Genomic DNA, 20,546 nt, shown 5'->3' with positions numbered 1-20,546 from the left:
CTTGTTCCATCTTGCAACGCCTTTTCGAGGTCTCTACGATTCTACGCCTTCAAAACTTAGATTAATCTGCATCTCGGTGAGAATTTATATGTATTTGTGTTGCTTGAAGCTGCCGTGCGCCATTTTGTCTGCTCCTTTTGCATGCGTATGAGCGCCTCGAATGTAACGTAATGGTACATTACATTGACATTGACCATTTCTCCCGAGTGCCTAATTTTTTTTTCATGTGATCTGATCTATTTACATTAAAATGATTTTCAATAACAAACTTGTTTAAGGATTCTTATGAGTCTAATGTTTTATGTGTTTAGATTGAACTAAATAAAACAGGTGGAGGCAGTGCTGTTACATCAGTGTTAAAGCCCACAGAAAAAAAGTTATTGGGTGCACTACAGCAACAGCTTTTGCCAGTACCTAATCAGTTTGATGACAATGCAAATTCACATCCTGCAGTTGACAGTTCAGACAAGCAGCAACCAGAAATGTTGGTAGAGGATGAGGAGCTGCCTGTGGATGATGAGGTAGAAGACAGTTTAGTAGAAACTGAAGTTTAAGAAAGTGTGTCCCATCCATCAAGTTCAGCACCTGGAAGGAAGTTATGCAACAGTTCGTACGAGATAAAAGAATTATTTTATACTAGAAGATTGATATATTTAGAAATCGCACATCAACTTAAGCTGCAAGGACTGGCGTATATGTCATTTTGACCCAAGCTGTTAACAAATGTGTAACGGGCCCCAAGAAATCTCGTAGTACACTCGCCAGCGGTAGGTGACGGGCCCCGAGAAATCTCGGTTTTATTCACGACATTGTTTTCGGTCTTCCTGTGACATCTCTTGACCATATACTGAACTATTTCGGACTTGCACATTGAGTAGAATAAATCCTAGATGTATATCTGCCACTTTTCTTTTATTCAGGCCTCTTTTATTCATTGATTTAGTTTAGAAACGTCGACTTTCTTTCTGCCAGTTCAGTCAATGACAAGATGGAGCCCGCGGAATACGGTGTTAGCTGATGACGATATTTTAGAAGAATTATATGCTGATGATCGTTTGAATGGATATAGTGATAATGAATTAGTGGAAACTGAATGTTTGAGTGATAGTTGAAGTGATATTCAAGCCTCTACTAGCCGTAATTTGCCTAGTGTGGTTATTTATTCAAGTGACTCTGACGATGACAGCAATGTAAACATTAATGATGTGTTAGGAATTGATGCTGAAGATGGTTTTGTAAAGGCGGATCCACCAACTTTAAAGATAAAATCTTGACTGGTTTAATATTTATGTACATTTTTATAATCAAGTGCACCCTAGTATGCTTAGTAGAAAAATGTCTGGTCCACAGGGTATGTGACTAGCTCAAGCATCCGGTCAGCAATGTGTTAAAATTACTTTGTACTGTATCTTCTGCTTGCATAATCTTTCCCAGCGTTTGAGTCACTGGCCTTCTGACCCCAACTTGGGGCAGGTTCGATCCTGGCTCAGTCCGGTGGTATTTGAAAGTGCTCAAATAAATCATCCTTGTTTCGGTAGATTTACTGGCACGCAAAAGAACTCCTGCAGGACTAAACTTCTACACCCCAGCATCCCCGAAAACCATAAAAGCAGTTAGTGGGACATTAAAACAATAACATTATTAATCTTTTCCTGCTGACACATTCTTATCTCCAGCCTCCATCGCTGGTAGTTAGATTATCTTCATGTGGTAGTGAACATTGATTGGCAATAGAGACAGGCACACATTAAAAGTTTTAATTGATGAAGTTTTTTCAGATGATCAATCGGAATATAATATTGGTGTTGGTGATGGATGTGTGAGTAGATATTGGCCGCTTTCAATATTTAATGACATGCTAAATGTTGCTGGTATAAACAATCCTTGTTATCTATCAATAGAAGAACCTAAGAAAATAATCAAACGAGCATTTTGTTGACAGTTGTCTGAGGAAATGGTTCTTGATCATATGGAACACCGAGCTGTTATGAACAGCCTTCCTTGTACAGTCAGAAAAGACACTTCCTTTCTCAACAATGTAGGTATTACCTCTCTAGTGCAGACAGAAAACAAAAACTGAGTTTCACACTTGTAAAACTATGATCTGTAAACAACACACGACTCCTATGAGTATATGCCATCAATGTGTAAAGCGTGCTTATTGGAAATGATGAATGATAAAGTGAACTTTGGACAAACATACTGGCTTCCCGGATCAGTACAATGAGTTTTAAATAACTGAAGTGTTTCTTCTGTTCTTATTTACAAATATTGGTCATTTATTTTCTGAACCAAGCCTTAATTTTATAGTTAAAACTTGGTTGGCCCTGTGGTGTAGGGGTAGCTTGCCTGCTTCCTACCTGGAGGCCCCGGTTCGATTCCTGGCCAGGTCAGGGATTTTTACCTGGATCTGAGGGCTGGTTCAAGGTCCACTCAGCCTACATGATTAGAATTGAGGGGCTATCTGATGGTGAGATAGCGGCCCTGGTCTAGAAAGCCAAGGATAACGGCCGAGAGGATTCTTGTGCTAACCACACGACACCTCATAATCTGTAGGCCTCCGTGCTGAGCAGCGGTCGCTTGATAGGCCAAGGTCCTTCAGGGCTGCAGTGCCATGGGATTAGGTTAGTTTTGTATTTTTGTACCCAGAAATGTTTGATTATTTCGAGCACAAAGGAGTTAACAAAGGAGTCATTAAAAGCAACATATGCTAATAATTGTAGATAATAACTGAATTAAATGCAGCCTTGATTTTTCCTATAAAAGTGTTCAAAATTTAGGAAAAAATAAAATTAAAACATGGGTACAAAAGACCTGGTGCCAATCCTTGCATTACATATTTTCCTACCAGTCTTCATGAGGTAAAGTGCAAAATTTCAAAGTGGGTTATGAAATTGAAGGACATCATCTTAAAGTCTCTGTAATTAACAATTTAATTTAGTGTAAAACTATATGATCTTGAAGTAAAATATTTTAAGTTAGAAAATTTTTGTAAAGATTCTTAATAGTATTATCTGAACAAGTTGTTAATTATCCCAGTTCACACTGCAATGTCTTTCACTTTCAATCATTTTTGGAAGGTTCACATAAGTCATTTCCTCTCTTGCAGCATGGTGATCGATATCAGCTAAGTCGTTATTTTCATTTATTGCCAAATTGTTTAGTACGAAAGTAGCTACAATAATTTTGGCTACTTGAGGTAGTTTGACTTGAAGCTTCATAGTCAGGCATGGGAATCTTCTTCTCCTAACCATTCAAAAGGCCTTTTCAGTTGCAGACCTAGTTCTTCTATGGGCATGGTTGTAAGCACATTCGGCATGTGTGTGTGTGTTTAGTCATGTAAAACAGGAGTCTGTAGATAGCGACAGCAAAAGTATCCACTATCGCCTAACAGTAGTTCCTGTCAAAATTCTCCAGCCGTTAACTTTGCATGAATTCTATAATTTAAGAAACGTTACTGTTATGGGCTGAACCTGGCCATCTTGCAACCAACTTCCTGGAACATAACTTTGAGTTAGATGGCTTGTACATTTAGAAAACCACCCATGATGATTTCAAAAAATTTCAGCATCATTACCACCAGGAGATACTATTGCCACATGGGCGCAGTCTATTGCCTCCAAAACTCCTGGCAAATTGCAGATTGTGTAGAAGTCTTTTGTTACCTTTGCTGCTTCATGACGTTCAGTAAGTATGGTTATGAATTCCAGTCTACATAAAGCAATTTGCCTGGGCAATTTATGATATTGTTCTGGAAGCTGTTGACTTGTCATTGTTAAAGTTTGGCAGCAACCATTTGGAAACTTCCTGTGGCATGAAACTGAAGAGTTATTAATAACATGCACATGGGTGACAGGATGATTTCTTTGTGCAGGTTTTTGCAGTTTGTCCCTTAACATTAATTCCAGTGCTTCAGCAACATATTTCGATAAACAAAATCTCATTTTGAACATTTTATTGTCCATTTTAATCATTGGATTGTTCCTGTGCCAGAAGACTCGAGGAGCTTGCCAAATCTTACATCGCTGCAAAAATGTGCGGTGTTTTTTTTTTTTTTTTTTTTTACAAAATGGTTTGGTTTTGTAAACTTTTAACCTCGAAAAAATTGGTAATTATTGAAATAATTAGTAACTTGTCTGAGGCAGGAGTTGGAAAAGAGCTGGGAATATGGGAAGAATGTAGTAACGACTTTTGTAGACTTAGAAAAAGATACGACAGCATCCCCACAACAAAAGTTCGGGAAAGCTTGACACACAGGAGCATGGCAAGGAACTAATAACAATTATAAAAGCAATATATGATAACTGTTGCAGCTGTGTGAAGACTAGTAGATCAGAATGGTTGGATTTGATACTGGGCTAAAACAAGGGAGTATGTCACCTTTACTGTTTATAATGATGATGGATAACGTCGTATAAGCAGCAAGGGAAGATTATAGAGGGGAAAGAATGAATGTAATGATGTTTGCATATGTTACTGTAATCTGGGGAGATGATGAGGAGGGAGGTACAACAGCAGATGAATGTACTGAATAGAAGGATTGAACAATAGGATCCACGTAGAAAAAAGCAAGACAATGGCGATTAGTAGAGGAAATGGAAAAAAGGAGAAGGAACTATCAAAATTGGAGATGAGGAACTGGAAATAGTAGAACACTTCAAAAACTTGGAAAGTCAATTGACAGGAAATGGAAAACTGGAATGGAAATTAGTAGAAGGATACAACTGAATGCCTTTTATCAACAGGTACGGAAATTAATATGAAATAAAGAACAGTTTACATATCTGTGTAGCATTATTAATGGAAGTAATGAAATCAATCCTGAAATTAAATAACAGACTAAGTAAAGGTACAACATTTTATCATCAAGTCAGAGAGCTGTTATGGGATGACAAAGTACCCAAGAGAATGAAATTAACATTATATAAACAGTATTTCATACCAATTGTAACATATCAACTAGAAACGCTGGTAACTAATAAGAGACAAGATAGTAAGATCCAAGCAGAAGAAATGAAATTTTTAAGAACATCAGTTAAAAAGACAAGAAGAGATAGAATTCAAAATATTAAAATCAGAGAAGAGCTAAATATAGAACCGTTAGTACAGGGGATACAGAAAGCAAGACTGAGATGGTTCGGACATGTAAAAAGAATGCAAAAGGAACGGGTAGCAAGAAGGGAATTGGAAAGAGAAGTTAAGAGAAAAAGACCAGTTGGAAGACCGAGAAGAAGGTGGATGGATCAGATTTGGAAGGACATTAGAGAAGCTGGATTGGATGTGGCAGAAGGAATGGAGCAGGAAAAGTGGAAGGACAGAAAGGAGTGGAGGGGGCTTGTTAACCACACCTGGGCGACTGGAGTAGGGCATAGATGATGATGATGATGATGATGATGAAAGATGTCCCAGTGAAGGCTAAAGAAATAATATATAAGAGATATTACTTACTTATGACATATGCAGTAGAAACCTGGACAGTGACTCAGAGAGAGGAGAGTAGAGTACAGGCAGCTGAAATGAAATTCCTGAGGAGTATGGTACGGAAAACAAGAAGGGGTAGAGGGAGAAATGAAGACATACGAAAAGAGCTAAATGTGCAAAAACTAAATGAGAAACTGGAATAGAACAGATTGAGATGGTTTGGGCAGGTCAAGCGGATGAAAGAAGAAAGACTGGCAAGATTATGATGGATGACTGTGAAGAACCGCATAGGACTGGACTAGAGGACAGCGTTAGATGAGGAATGGTAGAGAGATAGGATGAAATGGAGAGGAACCGTATTTGTCTCCACCTGGTTTCAGCTGGAAAAGGGGAAATGATGATTATGATGATGATTAAAACTATGTAATAGCAATGTGATAATATTGCAGATAAGGCTATTGTTTATATGTGGTATGCAAGAACCCTACTTCTCAAAAATAAAAAATCCAACCATCTTTAGCAATACAAAAGTACTGTACTAGCATTTAGGATATTGGTAACCTTCCTCACTATTAAGATATTATACATGGAAACTCTTTTTCAAGGCTTCAGGCCTAGTTCAATGTTTAATATGAATGATTATTATCTAGGTTCAAAGAGATTATCTGAAGAAAGTCTGGCAGTCAAATCCAAACTTTGGTCAAGGAGAAATAATTTCGGATTAGTGTTTCTACAACAGAAAATTACTGGCAGCCATAGATCAAATGTTTTATACAGTCGGCTCTTAAAGAAAATAATAATACAACACAGACAAATTTTCTCCATTTCATAATTTCTCTGATCTTATTTCTTTACATATGTCTTCATTTTTCAATCTAACTTTATCTTCATAAACATAGGTACAGAAGTTTCATTTCTGTTTGGGAGTGGAGAGCAGAGGTATTGTTGATAGATGATGGGCTTGATGTATTTTTAAATATCAATGAAGCCAATATGATGGAAGAGGAAGCTTAAACAAAAGTATTTTCTATAGAACTATCAATGCAATGCTAACTAAATATTTCCATAAAATAATAAATATGAAGTAAATCAACTTACCTGTGACTTTTGATGTTGAAAGAATGTTGGATGATGATAAATGCGTAAATACAGTTCAACAGTTCAGTCACATCCAGCAATGAAACCCATTTTAAATTGCAGTGAAGAAAATGTGCTTTTAATAACAGACCACCGGGCGAGTTGGCCATGCGGTTAGGGACGCGCGGTTGTAAGCTTGCATCCGGGAGATAGTGGGTTTGAATCCTACTGTTGGCTGCCCTAGAGATGGTTTTCTGTGGTTTCCCATTTTCACACCAGGCAAATGCTGGGGCTGTACCTTAATTAAGCCACGGCCACTTCCTTCCCACTCCCAGGCCTTTCCTATCCCTTCATCACCATAAGACCTACCTCTGTTGGTGCAACGTAAAGCCACGAAAAAAAAGAAAAAGAAAAAGAAGGCAAACCTTAAATGGATGGTGGCTAAATCCTTAGGCTACTTGATTTTCATACTCTCCCACCAATTTGCCACAACCTTCTAAATCTCATTATGTCTTCTAACATTGTCGCTACACATTCACTGCCTTGATTCATGCCTAAAGATGTATCATTCAGAATAACCTGTAGCCAATAAAAGCTGATATATAGGGTGGCTAAATATTAGGCCACCATCCTATAAAGGGTTAATCTCCAACAGTGTATGAAATGGAGGTTCATTTTGGAAAAGAAGCTGCATTTAGTCCCTCCTAAACAGGTTTGCAATCACTCTGCAAATCCCAGCCTGTTCGATATAACTTGCCAAATTTCTCGTGAAGTTCTTCCCTTCCCTCTCGGGTAATAATCACTGTTAACATATTAACAGCAGAGCAATGGCAACGATACTAAACTTGTACATGGTGAGGTCACCATATATGTGGTTCATATGAAAAGGGACCACATGTTGGGTATTGGGATAAAGGTACTGTCGTGTTCCATAATATGTCATTAATATCATGGAAATTAATTGAATGCCTCCGAAAGAAATTAAGGTCTTAAATTAGCATGTAATGTTACAACATAAGATTTCCTAACTTTTCAATGGAGTGTTTAAAAATTTGGTTACTTTGTGACACAAATAACTACTAAACTATTTGGAAGTTACGCTGGCATTTACGTTTTCATGTTCACTGATATTCTGACATAGAATTTTTTAAACAGAAATTACCAACAGATATTTTTTTACGGTCTAAATTTTTCATGGAGATCTATCTATAGATGCTAAGTATCTGAGGTTTTATGACTTGCAGAAGATCACTGAAGACAACTAATTGCAACACTACTACACCAAAGAGACCCTCTTTGTAGCCTGTAAGAAAATGGGTCCAACTTGCTGATCCTATGGTAAGTGCACCTGTTGGGCAAAGTCAAAACTATATTGCATTGTGCCTTTGTGTTACAGCTATGTGGCCGAAGAGACAAAGGAGTTTCCAGTTGTCCAATCCTTTATCTGCAATTGTGTATTGTGTTTTTATAAGCAGTCCGCTCTTCTTGGACGTGATTAAGATGATGTATAGCCTTCTCCATCATTTTTTTCCCCCCCCCTCCTCATCCATAATTGACAGTTTCCCTAGTAGAGTTTGATTGCTTCTACAAGTCATACAAAGATCAGTCTTGGGTTTGCTATGTTACTGCAAAATGTACAGCAGATGGAATACCAGGACTAGAGTGATACAGGAATTCTCTCCAATGATTTACAACTGTCAGACTATAATGTATGAATGTACTTCTTAAAGATGCTGGTTGGGAGAAGCATGAGATCACTTCCTCGTTTTGGAGGGATACGGTCTGGCATGACAAGTGCATTTTGTTCACGGAAATTATTTGTAAAGTTGTCCGACTTGTTGGCTGAATCGTCAGCGTACTGGCCTTCGATTCAGAGGGTCCCGGGTTTGATTCCCGACCGGGTCGGGGATTTTAACCTTCATTGGTTAATTCCAGTGGCCCGGGGGCTGGGTGTTTGTGCTGTCCCCAACATCCCTGCAACTCACACACCACACAACACTATCCTCCACCACAATAACACGCAGTTACCTACACATGGCAGATGCCGCCCACCCTCATCGGAAGGTCTGCCTTATAAGGGCTGCACTCAGCTAGAAATAGCCACACAAAATTATTATTATTATTATTATTATTATTATTATTATTATTATTATTATTATTATTATTATTATTCCTAAAGTTGGCTGTATATTTATGATCATCAAAAGGAATAGATTTTATCTCAGAAGTCTTTAATATGTTTTGGTGAATTTTAGGCTGCACCCCTTCTTTCTTGAATTGTTTCTTTAAATTTTTTAACCTCTTAAGAGCCACAAGCAAAGGGATAAATTGTGTAAGTTTCTTTCCTGTTATAATTTTTTCTCTTAGTAGCTGCCGTCATTGGCTGGTTTCGTATTAATGCATTCATTGCACCCTGGTGGTGATTGACATGTTCTTCACAATTGTAATCTAGTTCCTGACATTCTATTCTTGAAGAATGAATGAAGCTTTCAGGAAAAAGACCAGTGCAATTTCTTGTACAGCCACAACCCCTTGTTTACAAATGCTTTAACCATCTCCGTATATTCGGAGGCTGTTTGAACTTTGGAACATCATGTAGAACACTTACGTCCGTATCAACAGAGTCCTTCTCCAACTCGTCTGTTGTGGAAATTTCATAAGGTTCACTCTCCTCAAAATCACTATCCTCACCAGAATTTTTACTTTCAAACTCGAGGGGTGAACTGAAGTAGTCCGAAATAACATTTGATAGTTCCGGCGTCAAGTCACTGTCTCTATATTGTTTTAAAGCTTTCACAATGACATCTGCTGCATCACTAGGCCCTGATATAGTGAGAATTATTACTCCTTATGTTGGAACCTAATCTTTTTTAAAACGTTTTAATAAATTTGGATACAGAACTATACGAATAATAAGGAAAACGCCACACTTCCCCACAGTATGAAATACACCGAAAGACTGCATCGGTATCGGAAATGTTTGGAGCAGACAGGATGTTTATGAAACCTGTTACCTTTAAAGAGCGCGAGCAAGTGTGTGGAGCCTCGCCTTTGATGCAAAAAGTGTTCCCTTTTCTTAGTATTAAATAAATCTCATGTTTCAGCATTGATTATTGTTAGAGGGCTTTTAAATTCATGCAGTGAGTAGATGATGGTCTAAGCAATACATAGGTATCAAAGCGAAATTTCGACATTTTACTCCCTTGAGTGGTTTTTTTACAATTATTTTGTGAACTGTTGACCAAGAAGTGGCCCCTTTTCTTATGCAAGCACACATATGACTAGCATTACACCTGTTGTGCATAACTTTGATAATAAGACCCTGTAGGTCATTACCAACAACGACAGAAGCACACAATTAGAGTTGGGTCGTTCACGAACTAACTAGTTCTTTTGAACGACTCTTTTATTTGAACTGGTACGAGTTTGTTCAAATATTTTGAACGGGTCGTTAACCTGAGCATACAGCATGTTAAGAGGACAAAGACCTAAGCAAGCACCATCTATTGTAAAATGTACGTACTAGCTCGCACCTCGTTCATTTGAATGAAGTGCCGCGAGAGCTGTTTCCATAAAGACAGCACAAATGAACTACCTCGTTCATTTGAACTACCTCGTTCATTAAATGACAAAATAAGCTCGCACATAAATGGTCAATGGTGTGCAGTATTAATGATCACATGACAGCTCATCGCCTCTTTCCTCTCACACTTCTCAACTGGCAGTGGCGGTGTGCATTGAGTACTTGTTTTCTGTTCGTGCTGTTCAGAAAGCTCCGAAAGGCGACAATCAAATTCCAAGTTCGCAGAATGTCGTACTTGCCTGCTAGCTATAACTGAGCTCATGTTTGTTCGAGTCCAGTCTTATGCAAGATACAGTCCACAATACACACAATGGGGCGATAATGTTGCTGGTTTACCTCTTAAAACATTACAAAAAAAAATAAAAACCTGTTTACAGTCTGGCACTTACTTAAGCGTTCTATAATACACGACAGTTGTGGGAATTATACACGGGCAATGGTAAAAAAAAATACTTTGTCTACACACAAAATAATCAATGTTAACAACATGAGGCACAACAAAATCACACGCACTTGGAGCGGAGTAGCAAAATCATGTTATCACATGGTAACCAACACGAGACTACGGTATTGTATTCAGTACCCATAGGTTATCTCAAGATGAGTGTATCGACGCAGAAGAATAATCAACTAAAATAACAACATATATTAAAATTGTTCATACCACATAGAAAACGCTCACAATTGTCAAGGTGCCCTACCTCGTTCATTTGAACGACATCGTTCATTGAACGCAGTGCCCCAAGAGCTGTTTCCATGAAGACCAAATGAACTACTTCGTTCATTTGAACGACAAGTAAGCTTGTACACGAATGGCCAATGGCGTGCCGTGTTAATGGTCATGTGACAGCATATCTCTCACACTTCACAACTGGGAGAGAAGGAATTATACAAAATTAGAAAGTTTATCTGCCTCTCCGTCTCTCGTAGATACCATTTCTTCACTTAAGCAGACTAGCGGCGGCATTGTGTAGCTGTTTTCTGTTCGTGCTCATGATAAACTAACTCGTTCATTTGAACAAAAAGCCGCGAGGGCTGTTTCTATGACATCACCTCATGAACTACCTCGTTCATTTGAACGACTCAAGGCTATGAACGGTCTCTAATGAACTAGTTCAAGTGAATTAACTAACTGGACCCATCCCTACACACAATAGTAAGCACATCCCTCCTCATAGGGTTGATGTCATCAGGGGTATTCGGTCATATCCATGTATTGGGGGAAAAAACCGGATAGAAGGATAATTTTATTCATAGTGTCATCTTAACATTTATGATTATTTTATTCATACTCAACAACTGGTTATTTATTGTTGGCAGGTGGGTGGAAGTAGTGAGTTGGTGGAAAGACAGGGTAGTCAGAGACATCGTCGCTCAGGCAGCAGTGATCTGGGAGTGGGTCCTCCTCCACCACCTCAGGGTGCTCACCACTTGCCTGGGAGCACAGCTCATCTACCTGCTGCGTGAGTATATCTTCTGTTTTAGTGTTTGGTGCGTGTATATCATTTGCATGTAATGGAACCATCCAAACCTCTCCTATGTCTAGTTATAATAATTATTTTAATTTTACTAATGTGAGGCAGACCCCACATAAATAGGAACATGCACAGATGGTGATAATGAATCTTACTAACGTAATAAGAATATGTCTGTCTGTAAGTTTTGTTTTTATTTGTCACAGTTTTGAGAGGTTGATAGTACAGAATATGGAGACTAGATCCATCATGTTTGAAAGTTTTGTGTGCCTTACTGACTGTCATTCAATTTTGGATTGAATAAACGCAAAAACTGCTTACCCATTTTTCGTGAAACTTGTCAGTATTAAATTAGTAGAGACAACCAAAATTTCCCTGCTTCGTTAACAAAGAACTGAGAAATAACATTTTTTTACCTTCACAATACCGTCTCTCAGACAGAGAGAAACAAGCAGTCAACGACTTCCCTCGTAGGCCATCAATACTACACCCAGGTCCACTGTTGGTTTCTTGTTAACAACAGAGTTATGTTTGGTACTTTCTTGTCTTTTGCTCACTGCGTGGAATCCAAAGCCATTCGAAGTACCTTATTCTGGTTCGGTTTTAGTGGAGGTGCCAGTACTAGAATTTCTTCCTAATCATGGTGCTACATGCCCACCTTAAGCAATTTTGTATGGGCTGATGGTTTTTTTACACTCTTTATGAAAATATTCAACTATCAACAAACCGACAGAAACTAACATGTTCTAACATTACTAAAATGATACTGAATACATTTTATTACAGTTTCCAGTGTTCATCTGTTCTTTAAATGGCCACAAAATTAATTTCCAAGTTTGTTAAGTCGTGAGCAAAAGCTAATAGCACTGAAAATATGGAGATGACGAGCTGCTTTGCACAGTTGACTGAGAGCTTGTCAACTGCTCAAGACTGCAGAGTCAAATCTCGGCACAGTTGGTTGATGTTTAACCCTCTCCTGTCCTTATTTAAATTCATATCATTCCCAGCATGAAATGAATTCTGTTTAGCCATCATCCTGAAAATGCAGACATTTATGAAAAGTTATGTAGTACAAAAATGTAGTAATGCATACTGCGGAAACTGAACACCTCGTGTCCATAGTGTAGTAAAGTGTACATGTACTTCCAGTCATCGTTATGTCACCTATCGGCGGATAGGTGAATATAGCTATTACTGGCACGATCACCATCTAGAGACTATAGATGTTATTTTTCCTTATTTAAATTGTATGCTTCCACAGTATGCATTTCTATGCTATGGGCGGGAGAGGGTTAAGGAGGCTCTGTTGTAAGTGATTTGTGTCAGTAGAAGTACAGACACATTAAAGAATCTCTTTTCAGTAAAATCTGCAGCAAGTGTAGAAAGAAATGAGTTCATGGACAAAACTATCTTTACATCGATCTGTTTTCAGACTGGCCAGCTATGGTGGGGGGAGTCATGTGAGATGTGTGTGTGGTAATAGGTTACATAGGTAAGAGAAGTCCAGGAGACCAAGGCGCTACTGGTTAAACTCAAGTTTTGCTTGTTGTTGTTTTAAGGGGCCTAACAGCGAAGGTCATCGGCCCAAACTCAAGTTTTAATGATCTAATGTTAAGAAGTGTGGAACTAAATGAGGATTTTACTGCTGAGATATCTTCATGGTACACAATCTTGTAGGCATATTCTTGTGCTTAATCTATTATTATCATTATGAATGAATTTTGCCAGTCAAAAATAATCAAAGCAAAATGGTATTTTGCCCTCTGTAGATCATGTCTTACGATAAGAAGGCTAATGAGAGAAATTAAGTTCACAAGGGCTGTTTCTTTATTAGTGGCAACTGTTAATTACATCTGATATAAAAGAAATGTCTACAATCCCTCTGTTTAGTCTACAGAACCCATTGCCAGCAGTGTGGAACTTTACAAAGGAAAATGCAGGGTGGAAGCCATAATATCCCTGTAGCAGCCCCAGTTCTCTGTATGTTGCGAATGGAGCAGTCTATCACTTGCTGAACTTCAGGAATAATTCAGAAGTGGTTCCTTCATCTTCAGTGTCAAACCAAAACCGCAGGGGCTTATGTCCAAGGAGTATGGAGTGATAGAGCACTTCCCCAGCACCATCATCAGTGACTCCAGGGGTGTGGCATGTTGACCACATGCTGTCATTCATCATTGAAGGCTTTGACCCACTGTACCATGGTTCTGTAAGGTATGCTGTGTCCTCGTACACCTCACAAAGACCTTCACGACATCATCATGCTATATGGCTGCAAACACAGTTTTAATCCAGCTGCACTGTTCCTGTTTCAAGAACAGTTTGTATACTGACTGACTGACCATTCTCTCAGACAATGCTGTTCTTTGCAGCATGCATAGAGCCTTTGATTGACGAGTCCATGTACTGTAAGATAGGTTTGGTACCACCCTGACGTGTATACACGAGAAACACTGGTTCCGTGTCCTGATGTACATACAACAGTGTTGCCACTAACAGAAAAAAACAGCCCTCATTTAACTTCAAGATTTGCAGAATTAAAGATGGTCTTGACTACTGTTCAACTGGCAACCATGATCTGTTACAGTGATATTAGTCACATTTGTTTGTTACAGAATTTTTGTTGTCTTGAAGTTATTCTTCATTTTAACCATCTAGAATAGAGCTATATACTTTACATTTGAATTTTAATTCTGTTAGGCTTATAAACTTCCATGAAATACCCAAGAGCTGGGAAACATTACAAGTTGTCATTCCATTTTTTTAAGAAAGGTCACTGCTGGAAGTGAACCAACTATAGAGATATAACCCTTCTCTTTCATAAAGATATGGAAGTCCATCCTGGCAAACAAAATTAGGAAAGCTAAACTGGAGGAAGATTAGCATGGATTTAGACCAGGTTAGTCTTTGAAAGTAATGGGAGAGAAATAGAAATATTATAGCTGTGTTTCTGGACACCGAAGCAGCATATGAATCGTACCATGCAGGGTATATATGGGAATATGTAAAGCATGAGTGCCAGGAGACATCTTGAGTAAGACAGCTGTCATACAATATAAATTTCATATTTATTTATTTATTTATTTATTTATTTATTTAATCGTGTCAGAAACATACATTATACTTACAATAATAATAACAGGACAATAACAAATCTGGCACTATAATCATTAATCACTTCTGATGATGGCAGGTAACAATGTGATTTAAACTCTCCATAAATACAAAATTAATTAATGTGGTGTGACCAGTAAGCGGCTAATTTACATGCTTCCTTGGTAGCGTCCATCACATTCTGGAGAGAGCAAGTAGTTGGACACAAGTTACAAACAAGGAGATGGCTCATTGTCTGTTCTTCACCACATTCACATAGAGTGGAGTCACAGACAAAACCCCACTTTCTCATGTTGGTCTTTGTTCTTCCAACTCCTGAACGCAACCTGTTGAGCGTCTTCCATGTTGACCAGCTATCCTCATGGCCTGAAGGAAGTCTTTCGGAAGGTGTCATCCTATACGCTATACACTATCATGTTTATAAGTACGGGCTGTGAAAGCATCAATGGCAACATGAGTGGAAGGATGTTCCCTCAGTTTTGTGTAGTCTTGCTTCCAGTGTCTGTGATGCACATTGCAGGGTCCAAAATAGTAATAGTGTTTTAACGTGTAAAATTTAAGATTTAAATTTATATCTTTGTGTAGTGATCAGGCAGAACATCACCTCCCTTGAATTTAGGTAGGTACTGAATTAAGACAGCTATATGAAGAAACCAAGAACTTTGTACAGATCCAGGAAGGGCAATCTGGTTGGTTTGAAACAAAGAATGGAATCCAGCAAGGAAGCGTTCTGTCCTCACTTCTCTTCATTATTATAATTGGAAAAGACCAAACAACAAATGCGTTAGTATTTGCCAATGATGTAGTGAAATGGGGGAAGCAGATGTACAAGCCAAACTAGACCTTTGGCAAGAAGAATTTAAACGAATAAGACTAATCATCAGCAGAGCCAAGAGAATTGGCTTGGTGATGGGTAAGAATTCTGAACCAGTCCATTTGAGAGTTGGAACTTACAGTATTTAGGTAGCCTTGTTTCCTCAGACAATAACATAAAATAAGAAATCGGCAACCGATAAGACAGCAAATTGAATTGGAAAGAAGTATAACTAAAATACTAGAACTGAAGAGAATGCAGTGGTATGGCCATGAGAGGAGGTCTGCTGCAAATAGAATGCCAAGAGCATACTTTGAACAGACTTTCACAGTCAAAAGACCTAGAGGAAGAACTTGTGATATTTTAGGAGGAACAAATTTTTAAGTACATTCAAAAGTGATGTGTGAATTGTCATGATGTAATGGACCAACAACTGTAGACGATAAAGTGTTGACCTTTGAGATCGAGTTGGCGAGTTTGATTCTGGCTCAGTCCGGTGTCTGTAGATTTACTGATACATAAAAGAACTCCCACGGGACAGAAGTTCAACACCTCTGCATCTCCAAAAACTGTAAAAGTAGTTGGTGGGCCTTGAAAAGCAATGTGTTGGAGCTGTATAACAGGCTTTTATCTTTGGTTGGTTCTTCATTCTACCATCTCATTTCTCTCTCTCTGCATTGGATTCTGGAATTTTATCACAGCACTTAACCGAATTATATTTCTGTGACAAACTATACGTGAGCCAACATGCAACTATACATCAGTGTATTTACGACCTAACTTTTAATCTCGGTCTACATCATGTGTTCTATTATCCACCTGAAATGCCCAAGAACACTCAATAATGCCATCATCATTCTGATTGGCCTTTTCTCTCATACTCAGAACTATAAATTGACCTCACATGGACTGTAATGCCATTTTTTGTGCAGTGTACCATGTAGGAATGAGTGAGTCAGTCATCCAGCACGCAGAGATACAGGTAGGACTTGTCAGTTTCCATCTTTGATGAAAATTCTACCCTTTTGCCATTTCCATCATGGACTTCTGCCATTTGTTTGGTAAATTTATATCACCAACATCACTCTCCTAATTTGAGATTCTTGTCTCTTTCTTCGGTTTTGTTGCTTATTTTCTCCAAATTTACAGTCAAATTTTTGCGCAGAAATTTCTCTTGTCAAAACTGTGGGTTTTCTAACATTAGGGTGACCAGATGTCCTGCTTTTTGCAGGATACTCCCTTTTTTAACACCCTATCCTGCGGTCTGCGAAGAGGCTTGAAAATTGTATAAATATCCTGCTTTTTATAAAATATCCTGCGAAAATACTGCACAATATTTTTGTATTGTAAATGGTTTCATTTCTTTTGCAGAATGTGGTACATGTAATTATTAATGTTTTAAACTAATGAAAGGGAACGAGAAATAACAAATATTTAATTTAAGATGGCCACAGCTTCAAATATAAACACTCCCATTTCCGGTTGCCGTTGTGGTCGTTACCTTCATGACAGGAAGATCAGTTTGGAGCAGTGTAGTTGTGTACTGGCGTTGTGACAAGAGCTCTTTCACAGCTTTGAGTATAATGTAGGCAACGGTACTGGTGATTATCCAGATGATCAGGTAGTGTGGTTTAAGCTAGGGTTACCTTCATGACAGGAAGATCAGTTTGGAGCAGTGTAGTTGTGTACTGGCGTTGTGACAAGAGCTCTTTCACAGCTTTGAGTATAATGTAGGCAACGGTACTGGTGATTATCCAGATGATCAGGTAGTGTGGTTTAAGCTAGCCGTGGTAATCATGTCGAAAGTTAAAGGTAAATGTGTACTAAATGCCGAATTGCAGTTTCCCTACTCGTTTATAGTACCAGATAAATCGAAATGTGGCGTTCACTGCACCAAAGGCAGTTGGATGCTTGTAACATACTTGAGGATCTCAGGAAAATGCTCTCAAATAGACTAGACTGTGTGTTTGTACCCTCAGTTATTCAGTCTAAACTAAAGAACCTTGAAACTTTTTTTTTGCTAGGGGCTTTACGTCGCACCGACACAGATAGGTCTTATGGCGACGATGGGAGAGGAAAGGCCTAGGAGTTGGAAGGAAGCGGCCGTGGCCTTAATTAAGGTACAGCCCCAGCATTTGCCTGGTGTGAAAATGGGAAACCACGGAAAAACATCTTCAGGGCTGCCGATAGTGGGATTCGAACCTACTATCTCCCGGATGCAAGCTCACAGCCGCGCACCTCTACGAGCACGGCCAACTCGTCCGGTACCTTGAAACTGATGGCTTAGTTAATGTTTCACATTTCAAGAAAAATGTTGAAACATTTTACTCCACTTGTTGGGAATACTTAGACCAGTGGACTTTTCATTTTTCTGAACTCAGTGTGTTAATCTGGGCAGATATTAATTCTGTGTTCGAATGGAGTGATGTACAAAAAAGACATATGTGATACAATGCTTTTTGATAAGATTGTTAATGTCAGGGAATATGTCACAGTTACCAAAATAAAAGAATGGAATTTGGCTCGTACACCAACTCATATGAGGTGGGTGGAAATATTCACCAATTGAAGATAGGAATATTGGCTTCAGGAATATAGGTGATATTGTAGAATTTGTGTTAAGCTTGCCTGCTACAAATGCTCCTACAGAACAGGTATTTTCATTAATGAACAATCTTTGGACAAGTGGAAAATCCAGGCTAGAGCCTAAAAATATACAACACATGGTAATCACTAGGTGCAACTTGGATTATAACTGCGCAGAGTTTTATGACATACTGCGTGGAAACTTTAAGTTGTTGAAGACGGTTCATTCACCTGAAAAGTACGAGAGCCTGTCACAGTGATTTCACACTACAATGTGTTAATGTAATGTAAACAAATGTAATAACATAATAGGTTAGTAGGTTTTTGGTAATTTCTGTTATTAGAACACATTACTTCCTTTTTATAGCATCTTTATAGCATCAGTGTGTTTTTAAGTTTTATCATGCTGTAGTGAGTAATAATGTCCTATTCATTGTATGCTTTTTACGCTTGGTATCACTTAAAAGGAATGACAAAAATCGGCGATCAAGTTCGCTGCTAGGTCATATTTACGATCAGGTCCTGCTTTTTCTGAATATCTGGGTCACCCTATCTAACATCCATTACTCACTTTGTAAAATTATTGTTTAAAAAATGAGTTTCCCAGGCCAGTAAACTTTGAAATCATGTTCCTGCATTTAAAATTGTAATGTGAAGTTTTTTATTACAAGCAGTACCAGGTACCACTTTAGTGATGGTGCGGAATTACACTTCTAATTTTCCACCCAAATGTATCGTAAAGCAGAGTTACTGGAGTATTTCAATGCTCAGTCTCAGAAAGAGGAGTGGGAGCAGTTTAGGTGGACCCATCAACAGATAGGTGCCAAGGAGTCTATAAGAGACAGTAATCATAACAATAATAACAATGTCATCACTCGCATTTGGTACACAACTAAGTTCCATGGATTAGGAAAGAAAGGGGATTTAAAGAAAATATCAAAATGTGAACCTCAGTGACTAGAATATATTGGCGATAGTAGGGTACTGGTATTTGACAATTTAATAAGCGTAAACAACTTCATCAATAGGTAACAGCATAAGTTTACAATCACTCGTTAAGCCTAACTGGGGAATAATTAACACAGTTCTCAGGAAATTGAGGAATTCTTGTAACAGTTTATATTAAAGATCAAAAACAACCTTACAATTTAAAAGAGAAATAATCCAGACATTTTAGGAAAATCCTAATACAAAATGTCAAGATGGTGGCTAGAGGAGACACGCGCAAGCTTAGTGTTGCTGCAGTTTGTGTTGTTTGTGTGGTAATAATCAGAGTTGTTGCGCTTTACGGTTCTCTGCACGGCTCTATTCGAGTTAAGGAATCGGTGTGTGCAAGTGAAAAAGTGAGTTCTCCTTTTGCATGGCTACTAGCAGAGAGAAACTGCTACATTCCGGGGTTCTCTCTGACTGGATGCGCCATTTTCCAGACTTATAGGCGCCTCCCTACTAGCTCTGAGCCGAACAAGCCTAGGCCTGGTCGCTCAGCGATTATGGGCTTGCTTTGCCTCCTACTACTGGCTGGAGATGTCCACTTAAATCCCGGTCCCACCACTTGTGAAATGAAAACAGACATAAACATCTATTGTCAGAATGTGCAAAGCCTAAACAATAAGTTGTCTGATTGTGAACTGTCCTTGCCAGACTTAAGAGAAGTTGACGTGATTGGACTTACTGAAACTTGGTTCTTGTGGGCTAGTGACAGTGAACTACCACTCAATGCTAATTACAGCATATTCCGTCGTGATCGCGCTACTCTAGGTGGTGGAGTGATGCTAGCAGTAAACAGTGCTTTACCATGTAAACGAAGGACAGATCTCAAACAGAACTGTGAGTTAGTGTGGGTGGAGCTACTCTTTCCTCGACGCCCTGTACTTGTGGGATGTTACTACAGACCATCGAACAGCCCATTCTGTGACCTTGAACAGTGCCTGGACTCAGTCATTGCAGCTTTCCCTCATGGTGAAGTAATTTTAATGGGCGACTTTAATCTGTCTATAAAGTGGTCTTCTCCAACTACTGGACAGTCAGCTAACAACTGTGACACATACTTTATAGACAGTTTTATTAATGGCCTCGGACTGAAACAGTTTAATATGTACCCAACCCGTGGACCCAACACCCTGGACTTCATACTCTCCTCGTTAGAACTTAAAACAATAACCCCAGGCAGAAACCTTTTTCTGTACGACCACCAGTCTCTCGATGCTACATTCCTCCTTCCCCACCCCTCCTCAAAGCCTCACAGCTGGACATCCTACTGCCCTACCTACATCTGGCGCCGTGCCGACTGGCCTGCAATGTGTCGTGCCCTGGAATGCCTTCCCTGGAGTCAGCTCGAAATAGCTGATATCGAATCGGCTCTTGACCTGCTGTACGACTGGCTGCAAGCTGCAATTAAAGACTTCGTACCTGCACAAGGGACTACTACCAGCAAATATCAACACTGGATATCACAAGAGACCAGACTGATACTATTTAA

General features: G+C 38.9%; 1 protein-coding gene across 1 annotated transcript in view; it reads left to right on the top strand.

Moving 5' to 3' along the window:
- The window catches only part of POSH (Plenty of SH3s), a 311,783-nt gene that overhangs the window by 132,017 nt on the left and 159,220 nt on the right, over positions 1 to 20,546 (top strand). Inside the window, exon 8 of the mRNA XM_067143214.2 lies at positions 11,402 to 11,544. Coding sequence (XP_066999315.2) covers positions 11,402 to 11,544 — 143 coding nt within the window. The remainder of the gene's footprint in view (positions 1 to 11,401; positions 11,545 to 20,546) is intronic.

The sequence above is a fragment of the Anabrus simplex genome, chromosome 3 (genome assembly GCF_040414725.1).
Source record: "Anabrus simplex isolate iqAnaSimp1 chromosome 3, ASM4041472v1, whole genome shotgun sequence".
Lineage (NCBI taxonomy): Eukaryota > Metazoa > Arthropoda > Insecta > Orthoptera > Tettigoniidae > Anabrus > Anabrus simplex.
Note: the sequence above shows the minus strand (reverse complement) of the source record. Positions and strands in the feature narration are given on the sequence as shown.